Genomic DNA, 14,828 nt, shown 5'->3' on the forward strand with positions numbered 1-14,828 from the left:
CTAGACTATAGACTAGACTAGACTAGACTATAGACTAGACTATAGACTAGACTATAGACTAGACTATAGACTAGACTATAGACTAGACTATAGACTAGACTATAGACTAGACTATAGACTAGACTATAGACTAGACTATAGACTAGACTATAGGCTAGACTATAGACTAGACTATAGACTAGACTATAGGCTAGACTATAGACTAGACTACACTAGACTATATACTTGACTATAGACTAGACTATAAACTAGAGTATAGACTAGACTATAGACTAGACTATATACTAGACTATAGACTAGACTATAGACTAGTCTATAGATTAGAATATAGACTAGACTATAGACTAGACTATAGACTAGACAATAGACTAGACAATAGACTAGACAATAGACTAGACAATAGACTAGACAATAGACTAGACAATAGACTAGACAATAGACTAGACAATAGACTAGACAATAGACTAGACAATAGACTAGACTATGGACTAGACGATAGACTAGGCTGTAGACTAGACTATAGACTAGACTATAGACTAGACTATAGACTAGACTATAGACAAGACTATAGACTAGACTATAGACTAGACTATAGACTAGACTATAGACTACACTATAGACTAGACTACAGGCTAGATTATGGATTAGATTGTGAAGTAGACTATAGACTTTAGACTGGACTATATACCAGACTATAGACTACACTATATAATATACTATAGACTGGACTATAGACTAGACTATAGACTTGAATATAGACTAGAGTATAGACTTGAATATAGACTAGATTATAGACTAGACTATAGACTGGACTATAGACTAGAATATAGACTAGACTATAGACTAGCCTTTAGACTAGACCAGACTATAGACTAGACCGGACTATAGACTAGATCAGACTATACACTAGACCAGACTAGACATATTCTTTTAGTTCTTGAACCAAGTGTATAAGATATTACTTCTTGCTTTGCTTCATATTTTTAACTTCTTTTGTTTCTTATTATTCAGCTATATTTAAAAATTTATTATATTTACAACAACATCAATATATAAATTGCATGCAGCAAACTGGTCTATAAAAATAACTTGTTGTTTTTGTATTTAGCTTGAAACAGAAAACCTTTCAAAATGCTTAAGCTTAAAATGGATTGAAAAAAATAAATGTATAAACAATACAATTTATCGCGTTACTTCCGCTAAATTGGTGTTGATTGTGGTCGTTGTGACGCCAAACCATTTGAATAATAAGGACATAATGTAGCAGGACTATAGATGGGCTACTGCCGAGGTATTGTAGCAGAGAAGGGCGTTGAAGGAGAAATAATAAATAGTTAAGTAGGACTACCATTAACTGTGTGTTAGCCTGGAAATGTTGTCCTCAATTTTATGCTGCAAATTATAATTTGCCTGCCTGCCTGTTTGCTTGTTTGTTTATTCTAGCTGAATGTCCTTGTGACTGTGTGCCTGTTTTATTTTGATTTCTTTTGTTATTTGTGTTTTTTTTAGATTTTACCAACAGAGGCAGCAGCAGTCAGTATTCAATGAATAAAATATTCATGACAGTTTAAATCTGGGTTAAAACCATGATGATTTACATTAGTTTTAAATTGAATGCAGAATTGACTAAAAAGATTTTGCGGGAGGATAATAAGCCCAATTTTAGCTGGCGATAATAGAGCGAGTTTTTTTTTGGAATTCAATTATGAATGAGACTAGGTAAATTAAAAAGCAATTGTTATAATTTCTATGCAGTAGAATTGATATATTGAGACTTTTGTTGCAAAATTCATATTTTGCGTCATTCCAGTTTTACTGTGTAAAGGTTTGATATTTCAATTGTTGGCAGATTAAAATTGCCAAATCCCTACATTCAATTAGCTGACCAATAAAAGCTTAAATATAAGCGAATAAAGAAAGGGATTTTAAAGCATATGTCCTAGTATCAGGCGTTAATAATTTCAAAATTGTGTATAATTTATAAGGAAATCAACAGCTTAGAAAATATTAAAACAAACAGTTAAAATTAAAGGCATATGATTTTGAAACCCATCATACAAACAGACATAAACCCACAATCCCTTAAATTTTGTATTCCTCAAAAGAAATGTTACAAACTAAGACATCCCCTACCACTTGCCAACAATAAAACCATATTGTCTCGTTAAATTATTTAAGAAAATTCACTTAAAATTAAACATAACCATGGAAATCTGTTTTCTTTTGTGTAATTGCCCCATCACCATCATCAACCATCAGTACAAATCAGCAACATCTTTAACATTATAGCGAGTCACACAGCCATCCATCCATCCATCCAACCAACCCACCAACCATCTAGTCAACATCAAATTCCTCTGATTGTTTCCCATCAATTCAATGTCAAATTCAAAACCATAACAAATTATTTCAAGATATTTGGCGTAAAGAATTTTGTTATGATGTCTATGGCGGATGAATGGATGGCTGGATGGTGGCAAAAGAATCAAATCAAATTTTATTTTATTTAACAACAAACGGAATACATTAAATTCTTCTTTTTATTTCTAGGGGTAAAAGGCATATTTAGCTTTGTTAGAAATGAAAAAGAAATATGGTAATAAAAATTAGCATTTATTTGCAAACGCATTTGCAATGTTTTGTAAGCATAAGAAAGGAAGTGTTTTGTCAAATATTATCATTTAAAGATGGTAATTTAAAAGAGAGATGAGACATCAGTGTCAATGGCAAAGCGGTGCTACAACAGTTTAAAGTAGTAAACTCCTAACACCGAACAGTTTAATAAAGTAAATTTTTAGCAGTGAAACTGTTTACTATAGCAAATTCATAAGACGCATCAATTCACTATAGTAAAAACTTAAGAGTGAAAAGTTTACTATAGTAAAGTTTACGACATAAAACTCTTAACGCAAACAGTTAAGTGAAGACTATAGACTAGACTAGACTAGACTATAGACTAGACTATAGACCAGACTACTGACTTCACTATAAACTAGACTATAGACAAGACTAAAGACTAGACTATAGACTAGACTATAGACTAGACTATAGACTAGACTATAGACTAGACTATAGACTAGACTATAGACTAAACTATAGACTAGACTATAGACTAGACTATAGACTAGACTATAGACTAGGACTATAGACTAGACTATAGACTAGACTATAGACTAGACTATAGACTAGACTATAGACTAGACTATAGACTAGACTATAGACTAGACCTATAGACTAGACTATAGACTAGACTATAGACTAGACTATAGACTAGACTATAGACTAGACTATAGACTAGACTATAGACTAGACTACGGACTAGACTAGACTAGACTAGACTATAGACTAGACTATGGACTAGACTATAGACTAGACTATAGACTAGACTATAGACTAGACTATAGACTAGACTATAGACTAGACTATAGACTAGACTATAGACTAGACTATAGACTAGACTATAGACTATAGACTAGACTATAGACTAGACTATAGACTAGACTATAGACTAGACTATAGACTTAGACTATAGACTAGACTATAGACTAGACTATAGACTAGACTATAGACTAGACTAGGACTAGACTAGACTAGACTAGACTATAGACTAGACTATAGACTAGACTATAGACTAGACTATAGACTAGACTATAGACTAGACTATAGACTAGACTATAGACTAGACTATAGACTAGACTATAGACTAGACTATAGACTAGACTATAGACTAGACTATAGACTAGACTATAGACTAGACTATAGACTAGACTATAGACTAGACTATAGACTAGACTATAGACTAGACTATAGACTAGACTATAGACTAGACTATAGACTAGACTATAGACTAGACTATAGACTAGACTATAGACTAGACTATAGACTAGACTATAGACTAGACTATAGACTAGACTATAGACTAGACTATAGACTAGACTATAGACTAGACTATAGACTAGACTATAGACTAGACTATAGACTAGACTATAGACTAGACTATAGACTATACTATAGACTAGACTATAGAGTAGACTATAGAGTAGACTATAGACTAGACTATAGACTAGACTATAGACTAGACTATAGAGTAGACTATAGAGTAGACTATAGAGTAGACTATAGACTAGACTATAGACTAGACTATAGACTAGACTATAGACTAGACTATAGACTAGACTATTGACTAGACTATAGACTAGACTATAGACTAGACTATAGACTAGACTATGGACTAGACTATAATCTTGACTAGTCTATAAACTATACTACGGACTAGGCTATAGACCAGACTATACACTAGACTATAGACTATACTACGGACTAGACTATATACCAGACTATACACTAGACTATAGACTTGATTATAAACTAGTCTATAGAGGTGACTATAAAGTTGGCTGTAGACTTAACTATAGACTAGACTTTAGACTAATCTATAGACGAGACTATATACTAGACAATAGACTAGGCTAGATTATAAACTATAGACTAGATTGTAGACTATACTATAGAGTACACCATAGATTATAAACTAATATAGTCAATCGACTAGACTATAGACTAGCCTGGACTATCGACTAGTCTTTAGTCGAGGCTGTAGGCAAGATACTAGACTTAAGACTAGACTGGAGACTTCTGTAAGATATATACATATATGGGTATGTTGTGAATTTTCTTTTATTTACTGTTTCTGTAGCGCTTTCCTTTTTCGTCTTTTCCTTAGATTTCCTCTTTCTTTCTTTTGAGCATACGAAATGCTTAAGACATTTGTGTGTTGAAATTCAATTGTCATGGTAATTTTAATGAATCACTTATTTAAAAATGCATGTTTTCCTATGCTTTTTTCTAAGAAGATAATTTAATTTTTCTATATTTTTTTTTTTTTGTTCGCATACATATTTACATATAAGTGAAATCTTTTTGTATTTTAACAAAAAGAATAATTCATAATTTCAAAAATTCAGCATATTAATTTATGTCATATACAGCTTAATGTTGCTGTTCACTTTTGCTAAATATGAGCAGTATAATTTTTCCTAAGAATATTTAAATTGGCTGTAGAATTTCGACATATTTATAAAATATGCCAATTGCTTAATTTATGTAATCGTTAGTTAGTTACAAGGAATTCAAATGCTGCCTCAATTAGACAATTTCAAACTTTAGGGATTTTTCTTTATTTGTTTTTGTTTGTCTAAGGGGAGGTTTGATTGTTACTTAATGCATAATTTAATTTAATTTCTTTTCATTTTCATTACAGTTTGCTTTTATTCGTTTTGTTTGGTAAAATTAAATAGGGATTTTTTTGTTGGCTTTTTCTGTTTTGTTGGCCAGGATAATCTCTCCCAAAGCACTTGTCACAAGTAGTAGTCAGTCGTCTGTTATTTACCAACAAAGTGATGTAATGAATGTTCAAGGTGCTGGATTTTATTGGATTTAAAAATGTTTATGTTAATTTTTTTTTCCAGAATTTCTTTTGTCGATCTTTTCTTTGAGGGAAGTTTTAAGCAAAAGCAATACTACGGGCTAAATACATATTTTTTGGCTTTAATTTAATTAACAAAAAAACAGATTGTTTAAGTATTTTTTATATTATTAACAGAACTTTTAGTTAGCCAGCCCTAAGGCAGTTTGCTTTTGTTTTTGTTTATTTTAATGTAAAATAAATATAAAGCTCTGAAAAATTCTTTTGAAAAGAAATTAAACAAATTTAAAATGAAGCAAATTAACTAAGAATTTTATTAGCCGTTAAAAGCTCTCAGGTAGTAGTTAAGTAGTAGCTGTTTTATTTAACGACTTTAACATGATGCCAATACTCCAGGCGCCTTGAATATATAATTTCTGTTTATTTGCATACATGTTTCTTATCGAGAATTTTATTTGCTTTAAACATACATATCATGTTTCAAGAAATCATGTCAAAATCATTAAATTAACTACCTTAAAGACATCAAAAGAGAAATTGTAAAACAATTCCTATGAATATTTACAAGCATGCAAACAATTTTCTAAGAAAATTGTTAAAAGCAAACAGTTTTTTAAAGAAAATTTATTTACATAAAATGCTATAGTAAACTGTTAGTTTACCATAGTAAACGGTCAACAGTAAAAGTTTAGCGTAAGGAACTACTAAAATAATACTTTACTATAGCAATTTGCTATAGTAAACTATCAATATGAACAGTTTACTATATTTGAAAAATAATAGAACCATATTACTTTAGTAAACTGTTAACTAAAAGTGTTTACTATAGTAAATGGTCAACAGAAACTGTTTACTATAGCAAGCAATCAAGAGAAATCGTTCACAACTGTAATTTTTTACACAAACTGCTATAGTCAACTGTCAAAAGTAACTGTTTACCATAGTAAAAGGTCTACAGTAAAAGTTTACCGTAAGGAACTAACAAATAAACAGTTTACTATAGTTATTTGCTATGGTAAACTATCAATATGAACTCTTTACTATAGTTGAAAAACAATAGAAGCATATTGCTATAGTAAACTGTTAATTGAAACTGTTTACTATAGTAAATTGTGATCAGAAACTGTTTACTATAGCAAGCAGTCAATAGCAATCATTCACAATTGTAATTTTTTACGTATACTGCTATAGTAAACTGTCAAAAGTAGCAGTTTGTCAAATTAAACGACCAACTGAAATCGTTTAAAGTAAAGAACTACCAAAGAAACAATTTACTATAGTAATTTGCTATAATAAACTATCAATATGAATGGTTTACTATAGTAAACAAATAAAACAAGCAGTTGGCTGTAGCAAATAGTTATCTAAAACTGTTTACTATAGTAAATGGTCAACAGAAACTGATTACTATAGCAGGCAATCTATAGAAATAGTTCACAATTGTAATTTTTTTACATAAACTGCTATAGTAAACTATCAAAAGTAGCTCTTTTCCATAGTAAAAGGTTAATAGTGAAAGTTTACCGTAAGGAACTACCAAAGAAACAGTTTACTATAGTAATTTGCTAGGGTAAACTATCAATATGAAAACTTTACTGTAGTTTAAAAACTATAGAAGCATATTGCTATAGTAAATTGTTAACTAAAACTGTTTACTATAGTAAATGTTCAACAAAATCTGTTTACTATAGCAAGCAATCTATAGATATTATTCACAATTGTAAGTTTTTACGTAAACTGCTATAGTAAACTATCAAAGTAGCTGTTTACCATAGAAAAAGGTCAACAGTAAAAGTTTACCGTAAGGAACTACCAAAGACACAGTTTACTATAGTAATATGCTATGATAAACTATTAATATGCATATTGCTATAGTAAACTGTTAACTGAAACTGTTTACTATAGTAAATTGTCAACAGAAACTGTTTACTATAGCAAGCAATCAATAGCAATCGTTCGCAGTTGTAATTTTTTTACATAAACTGCTATAGTAAATTGGCAAAAGTAGCAGATTGTCACAATAAACGACCAACAGAAATCGCTTAAAGAAAAGAACTACCAAAGAAACAATTTACTATAGTAATTTGCTGTAGTAAACTATCAATATGAATGGTTTACTATAGTAAACAAATAAAACAAGCAGTTGGCTGTGGTAAATTGTTATCTAAACCTGTTTACTATAGTAATTGGTCAATAGGAACTATTTACTATAGCAAGCAATCTATAGAAATTGTTCACAATTGTAATTTTTTTACATAAATTTCTATAGTAAGCTATCAAAAGTAACTGTTTACCGTAGTAAAAGGTATACAGTAAATGTTTACCGTAAGGAACTACCAAATAAACAGTTTACTATAGTTATTTGCTATGGTAAACTATCAATAAGAGTACTTTACTATAGTTGAAAAACAATAGAAGCATATTGATATAGTAAACTGTTAACTGAAACTGTTTACTATAGCAAGCAATCAATAGCAATCGTTCACAATTGTAATATTTTACATAAACTGCTATAGTAAACAGTCAAAAGTATCAGTTTGTTAAAATAAACGATCAACAGAAATCGCTTAAAGAAAAGAACTACCAAAGAAACAATTTACTATAGTAATTTGCTGTAGTAAACTATCAATATGAATGGTTTACTATAGTAAACAAATAAAACAAGCAGTTGGCTATGGTAAATTGTTATCTAAACCTGTTTACTATAGTAAATGATCAATAGGAACTGTTTACTATAGCAAGCAATCTATAGAAATTGTTCACAATTGTAATTTTTTTACATAAATTTCTATAGTAAACTATCAAAAGTAACTGTTTACCATAGTAAAAGGTCAACAGTAAAAGTTTACCATAAGGAACTATCAAATAAACAGTTTACTATAGTAATTTGCTATGGTAAGCTATCAATATTAACACTTTACTATAGTTGAAAAACAATACAAGCAGATTGTTGTAGTAAACTGTTAACTGAAACTGTTTACTATAGTATATTGTCAACAGAAACTGTTTACTATAGCCAGCAATCAATAGCAATAGTTCACAATTGTATTTTTTTACATAAACTGCTATAGTAAACTGTCAAAAGTAGCAGTTTGTCAAAGTAAACCGTCAATAGAAGTCGTTTAAGGTAAGAAACTACAAAAGAAACTGTTTACTACTAATAGAATGGTTTACTATAGTAAAAAATAAAAGAAGCAGATGGCTGTAGAAAACAGTTAACTAAAACTGTTTAGTATAGTAAATTGTCTTCGAAAACTATTTACTATTACAAGATATCTATAAGAATCATTCACAGTGGTTATTTACTGTGGTAAACAGTTTTTATAAACAGTTTACTATATTATAGTAACAATATAATCAGTTTACTATATCAAACTATTGCTGCAAATAGTTTGCTATAGTAGTTTGCCATAGTAAATTATTCATTTTATTTGTTTATTAAAGTAAAATAATAAGAAAATCCGTTAATTACATGAAATATATTTAAAAGCTATTTACAATAGAAGTTTGTTGTAGTAAATAATCAGTGTGAAAAGATTACTATAGAAAAAATATCCAATGAATCAGTTTACAACAGTAAACTATCAATTAAGGGAACTTTCAAACAGTTAGTAGAAACAGTTTACTATAGAAAAGTATAAACACTTTGCTACAGTAAACTGTCAATAGAAAAGTTTTACTACAGAAAATTGGCAATTAAACATTATAAGATGTAAAACTGTCGATACAAACAGTTTACTACAGCAGTTTGCTATAGTAAATTATCAATAGCAACTGTTTACTCAAGCACACTATCAATAGACAAAATTTACTATGGTAAAGTAGCAAGAGCAACAGTACTATATCAAACTTTTAAACTTCTAAAGTTTGCTGTCAGCGGAAAGAGTTATTACTATAGTCAAACGTTAATAGCAACACTTTACAATAGGAAACCGCTAATAACAACATTTACACTATGGTAAACTTCTTATTATAGTAGACCATTACTACCAACACTTTACTATAATAAACCTTAAATAAAAACATTTAACCAAAGTGAACTTTTAAAAACAACTTTGCAAATATTTAAGTCCCTGTTTAATTACAGCTACAATTTAAATTATTTGCTTAATTTATTTTTAAAAAAACACACACGCACAACAATTAAATATTCCAGAAATTTAATTTCTATGCCCTAGAGTAAACAATTAATATCTCTTTGCTATTTTAAATCACAATATAAATATGTGACAAGTTTTAAAATAAATTGTGTAAATTTTATTTAATTATTTAATATGACAATAAAAACCAACAACAAAAGCAACAGCATAAACAACGACGACGACAACAACATGGCAATTAGTAACAGAAAATTAAAACATTTAATTTGCATAAAATTATTTTCATACTTAATTAACAAAAATTAACAAACAACAAAGAATCCTTACAAATATATAAAACACAGCAAAAACAGAAAAAGAAGAAATCAATTTAAATAAATGAACTATACACCCATAGGAACATACTACACATATAAGCAATACGGACATATATCTATTACACATACAGATACAATTAATAGGGACAGAACTCTTGTAGAGACAGATGTGAACGAAGAATTTAGTTCAACGACATTTAGACAATAACAATAACTAACTAGAAAACTAACAAAACAGTGATATAACTAACTAACTAACTAACTAACTAACTAACTAACTAACTAACTAACTAACTAACTAACTAAACTAACTAACTAACTAACTAACTAACTAACTAACTAACTAACTAACTAACTAACTAACTAACTAACTAACTACTAACTAACTAACTAACTAACTAACTAACTAACTAACTAACTAACTAACTAACTAACTACTACTAACGAACTAACGTAACCTAACTACCTACTAACTAACTAACTAACTAACGAACTAACTAACGTAACTAACTAACTAACGAACTACTAACTAACTAACTAACTAACTAACTAACTAACCTAACTAACCTAACTAACTAACTAACTACCTAACTAACTAACTAACTAACTAACTAACTAACTAACTAAACTAACTAACTAACTAACTAACTAACTAACTAACTAACTAACTAACTAACTAACTAACTAACTAACTAACTAACTACCTAACTAACTAACTAACTAACTAACAGCCTACAGACGGATGGATGGACATACGGACGGATGGACGGACAGACGGACATAGCTAAATCGACTCAGAAAATGATTCTAAGCCGATTGGTACACTTTAGAGTAGGTATAGGACCAATATTATTGTGCGTTACAAACATCAGCACAAACCCAATATACCCTCCCCACCGTAGTGGTGTAGGGTATAATGATCTATTTACTATAGTAAACTGTTTTATGTGAACTGCTTGCTATACCCACCATTATATATATTGTTTGCTATAGTAAATTGCTTAGCGCTATAGTTAACTGTTAAAAAAACATTTAAGTTATTATGAAATGAAGTTGTTTCATATATCAAACTATTCAATAAAACTGTTAATATAAACTGTTCACCATTGTATGGTTATTAAGAAATCTTTTCACTATAGTAAACTGGCAACAATATACTATTATTTATATTGACTATATAGTTAACAAATTGTAGCAACTTTTCTACAGAATATATCTAAAGAATTGAAACATTTTCTTCGTGTACCGACTTTCTTTCCTCAAAATTTCACAGCGAAGACAATAAACTAAACACAACAAGAAATCTAAATAGACAAAACAATAGAAAAACTTATGAATTTTAATTGCTAAAAGGGAAGTTTTTCCTAGTAAATAACTCTAGGAAAAGAAACAAACAAAAAAATCATTCATTTAATGAAGATTTAGTTCAGAGTCTAACATTGATTTCAGAATACAAAAGCTTAAAATATAAATTTATCTTTTAGATTTTATTTTACATTTTTCAGAGGTTAAAAGTTACAATTCATATATATGTCGACGATTATAATGTTCATAATCATCATCGTCGTCTTGAGCATTACCACGTAGACGGAAATTATTACGTCGTCGGAAGTCATTGATGCCAATTCTACCTGCTGGGGCTGGGGCTGTATCTGGAGCAGGGGCTGGATCAGTAGGTGGAGCGGCAGGAGCTGTAGGTGCTGGGGCTGCAGGTGCTGCCGCTGGTCCTGGAGGACCTGCAGGACCAATGGGACCCATAGGTCCAGCTGGGCCTTCAGGACCACGTTCACCATCATAACCGCGAGGTCCTCTTATACCAGGGGTACCAGGAGGGCCTATGAGACCAGGGGGACCAGTTTTGCCACGTCTACCAGTAGGACCCCGAGAGCCTGGATTTCCCGGTCTACCTTCTGGACCTCTATCACCTATTTCACCTTTTGGACCAGGCAAGCCGTTAGGACCTGGTGGTCCTGGAGGACCAGGGGGTCCTATTTGGGTGTATATTTGAGCCGGAGTTAAAGCAAAGCCACAAAAACCTTGGAAATAAGAACTTTATTTTAAACCTTTTTTCTCAATACTTTTTAATACTTTCAAAATTTACCAATTATTATTACAACCGCTAACTTCATTGTTGCTAAAAACTAACTAACTTAAATTTTCTTAAATTACTTAATTTATAGTAACTAAAGTTCTTTACAAAGTTCTCAGTAATTTCTTAAGATCAATATCTTTGATCGTTAAATTAAGTTAATTGTTTTTCAACCTAAAGAAAGTTGTAGGCTATGAACTTAATAGTTTATTAAAAGATTCTTAGACTAGATAAAGATCTATTGGCGAATTTTGTTTGTGGGTAAACTAAATGTTTAAAAAACATATAAAAACTCGGGTTTGTTTAGGTAAAAATTATAGTTTGTTTTAAAATTTCACCATGAAAACATTACAATCATCTTTAAATATTTTTGGTAATTTTTTAAACAATTCTTGATTAAACTGTCGATAATAAACAATTTGGTCTAGTAAACTATTAAAGCAAACTGTTTGGTATGGTAAATTATCAAAGCAAGCAGATTGGCATGAACAATTGTGAAAGGAAATTGGAAACTATATTAGACTGTTCAAATAAACTTTCGACTCTAGTAAACTGATAAAATTAACTGTTTACTATAGTAAACTGTTTAACTTCAAACTAAAGGAATCTTTTTGCTTTTGTTATACTTAACGTTAAATAAAACTGTTTACTATAGTAAACTTTTAAAATAAACTGCTTACTATAGTGAATTGTTGAAGGAAACTGTTTACTATAATAAACTGAGAAAGTAAACTGTCTACAGTAGTAAACTCTTTACTATAGTAAAGTGTTAACAGAAAATTTTTGCTATAGTGAGCTGCTAAAAACTGTTTGCTGTATTTAACTTTCAATGTAAACTGTTTACTATAGTAAACTGTTAAAATTAAAAGTTTACTATAATAGACTGTTAAATTGAACTGCTTACTATAGCAAACTATTGAATTGAAATGTTTACTATAGTAAACTGTTCAAATGAACTGCTTACTATAGTAAATTGCTCAAATGAGCTGTTTACTATAGTAAACTGTCTAAATGGTCTGCTTGCTATAGTAAACTGTTCAAATGAACTGTTTACTATAATAAACTGTTCACATGAACTGTTTACTATAGTAAACTATTCAAATTAAGTGTTTAAACTGTAGCAAACTATTGAATTGAACTATTTACTGTAGTAAACTGTGTAAATGAACTGTTTATTATAGTAAACTGTTCAAATGAACTGTTTACTATAGTAACCTGTTCAAATGAACTGTTTACTATAGTAAACTGTTCAAATGAACTCTTTACTATAGTAAACTGTTCAAATAAACTGTTTAGTATAGTAAACTGTTCAAATGAACTGTTTACTATAGTAAACTGTTCAAATGAACTATTTGTATAGTAAACTGTTCAAATGAACTGTTTACTATAGTAAACTGTTCAAATGAACTGTTAATTAATTAAATTAAACTGTTAACTATAGTAAACTGTTTAAGTAAAGTTTACTATAGTTTACAAGTTTACTATGGTAAACTTATTATAGTAATCTGTTTACTATAGTAAACTGTAGTTTGTAATAAAAAATGGTCTGCTTACTATAGTAAACTGTTCAAATGAACTGTTTACTATAATAAACTGTTCACATGAACTGTTTACAATAGTAAACTGTACAAATGAACTGTTTACTATAGTAAACTGTTCAAATGAACTGTTTAATATAGTAAACTGTTCAAATGAACTGTTTATTAAATAATTTGGTTTACTATAGTTAACTGTCAAAAAACTATTTATTACAATAGTAAACTGTTATAGTAAACCTTTTACTATAGTAAACTGTTAAAATAATTTGTTTGCTATCGTGAAATGTTAAAAACTTTACTATATTAACTCTTAAATTAAACAGTTAACTATAGTAAACTGTTAAAGTAAAGTTTACTATAGTTTACAAGTTTACTATGGTAAACTTATTATAGTAATCTGTTTACTATAGTAAACTGTAGTTTGTAGTAAAAAATCTTTATTTAATTGTATTCCTTAACATTTCAGCTTTTTTTGCCCTCGTGCTTTGCGTATCGGCCAAACGCTATAGTGATCTGGGAGAACAGAGAGCTTTACTAGGACATAGACAACAAGCAGCTGCTGTTATTTTACCTCAAAATCAATGTATATGCCAACCAGGTCCTCCTGGTCCACCAGGCCCTGCTGGTTTACCTGGTGTTCAGGGGCCTAAGGGTGATAAAGGTCCTGAAGGTCTACCCGGACGTACAGGTCCATCAGGACCTCAGGGTCAAAGAGGTTCTCCTGGTCGCACTGGTATTCCTGGTCCCATAGGACCACCAGGTCGTCGCGGTAGACGTGGTTATCCAGGTGAACGTGGCCCTGCCGGACCACCAGGTCCTGTAGGTCCCATTGGTCCAGTTGGTCCTCCAGGACCACCAGCTGCTGCAGCTCGTTCTTTAGATGATGGTATTGCTATTGATTTACCTGATTATGATGCAAATGCAGAAACTGGAATGCTTCGTTTGGGGGAGGAGGATGAAGAAGATGATGACTATGATGATGATTTTAGGAAAAAGAAATAAATTGTATACTTTTGGAAAGGAATAAAATAAAATAAAAAACTATAACAGAAAAATTCATAAAATTGCTAAAGTTTTTAAATTTAAAAAATCCTTTTTGTTTAAAAATCCCTCACTCTATTACATTACTTAGTTTTTCCCATCTTTTTCGTGGCTCTTAACAGTTCATTCATTTTATTCCACTTTTCAAAAACACTTAATAATTTCAATCGATTATTGTGTTTATTTTTTTCCCCATTTCTTGCCACCAACTACAACAACTACATGCTGTTGTTGTTGTTGTTATATTACATGCAACTTACAAGCACATCCTGTTGTAACAAGTGTTTTAAACGACTCATATCCTATTTGTACGCTCAC

At 30.2% G+C, this 14,828-nt stretch overlaps 2 protein-coding genes across 2 annotated transcripts; one reads left to right on the forward strand and one right to left on the reverse strand.

The window, feature by feature from the left end:
• Window positions 1–11,310: 11,310 nt before the first annotated feature.
• On the reverse strand, window positions 11,311–11,983 carry LOC119614682 (collagen alpha-1(XXVI) chain-like). The gene is made up of 2 exons (XM_037970808.1): window positions 11,944–11,983; window positions 11,311–11,878 (listed from the first exon to the last, which is right to left on the reverse strand). The coding sequence occupies exons 1-2, from the start codon at window positions 11,969–11,971 to the stop codon at window positions 11,358–11,360; spliced, it is 549 nt and encodes a 182-aa protein (XP_037826736.1). The 5' UTR covers window positions 11,972–11,983; the 3' UTR covers window positions 11,311–11,357.
• A 287-nt stretch (window positions 11,984–12,270) lies between these two features.
• On the forward strand, window positions 12,271–14,510 carry LOC119614681 (collagen alpha-1(I) chain-like). The gene is made up of 2 exons (XM_037970807.1): window positions 12,271–12,304; window positions 13,936–14,510. Exons 1-2 carry the CDS (start codon window positions 12,271–12,273, stop codon window positions 14,469–14,471), a joined length of 570 nt encoding a protein of 189 aa, XP_037826735.1. The 3' UTR covers window positions 14,472–14,510.
• Window positions 14,511–14,828: the final 318 nt, after the last annotated feature.

Source organism: Lucilia sericata, unplaced genomic scaffold, assembly GCF_015586225.1.
Source record: "Lucilia sericata isolate MDLA Ls3-8-SP2 unplaced genomic scaffold, ASM1558622v1 Contig003243F_arrow, whole genome shotgun sequence".
Classification (NCBI taxonomy): Eukaryota; Metazoa; Arthropoda; class Insecta; order Diptera; family Calliphoridae; genus Lucilia; species Lucilia sericata.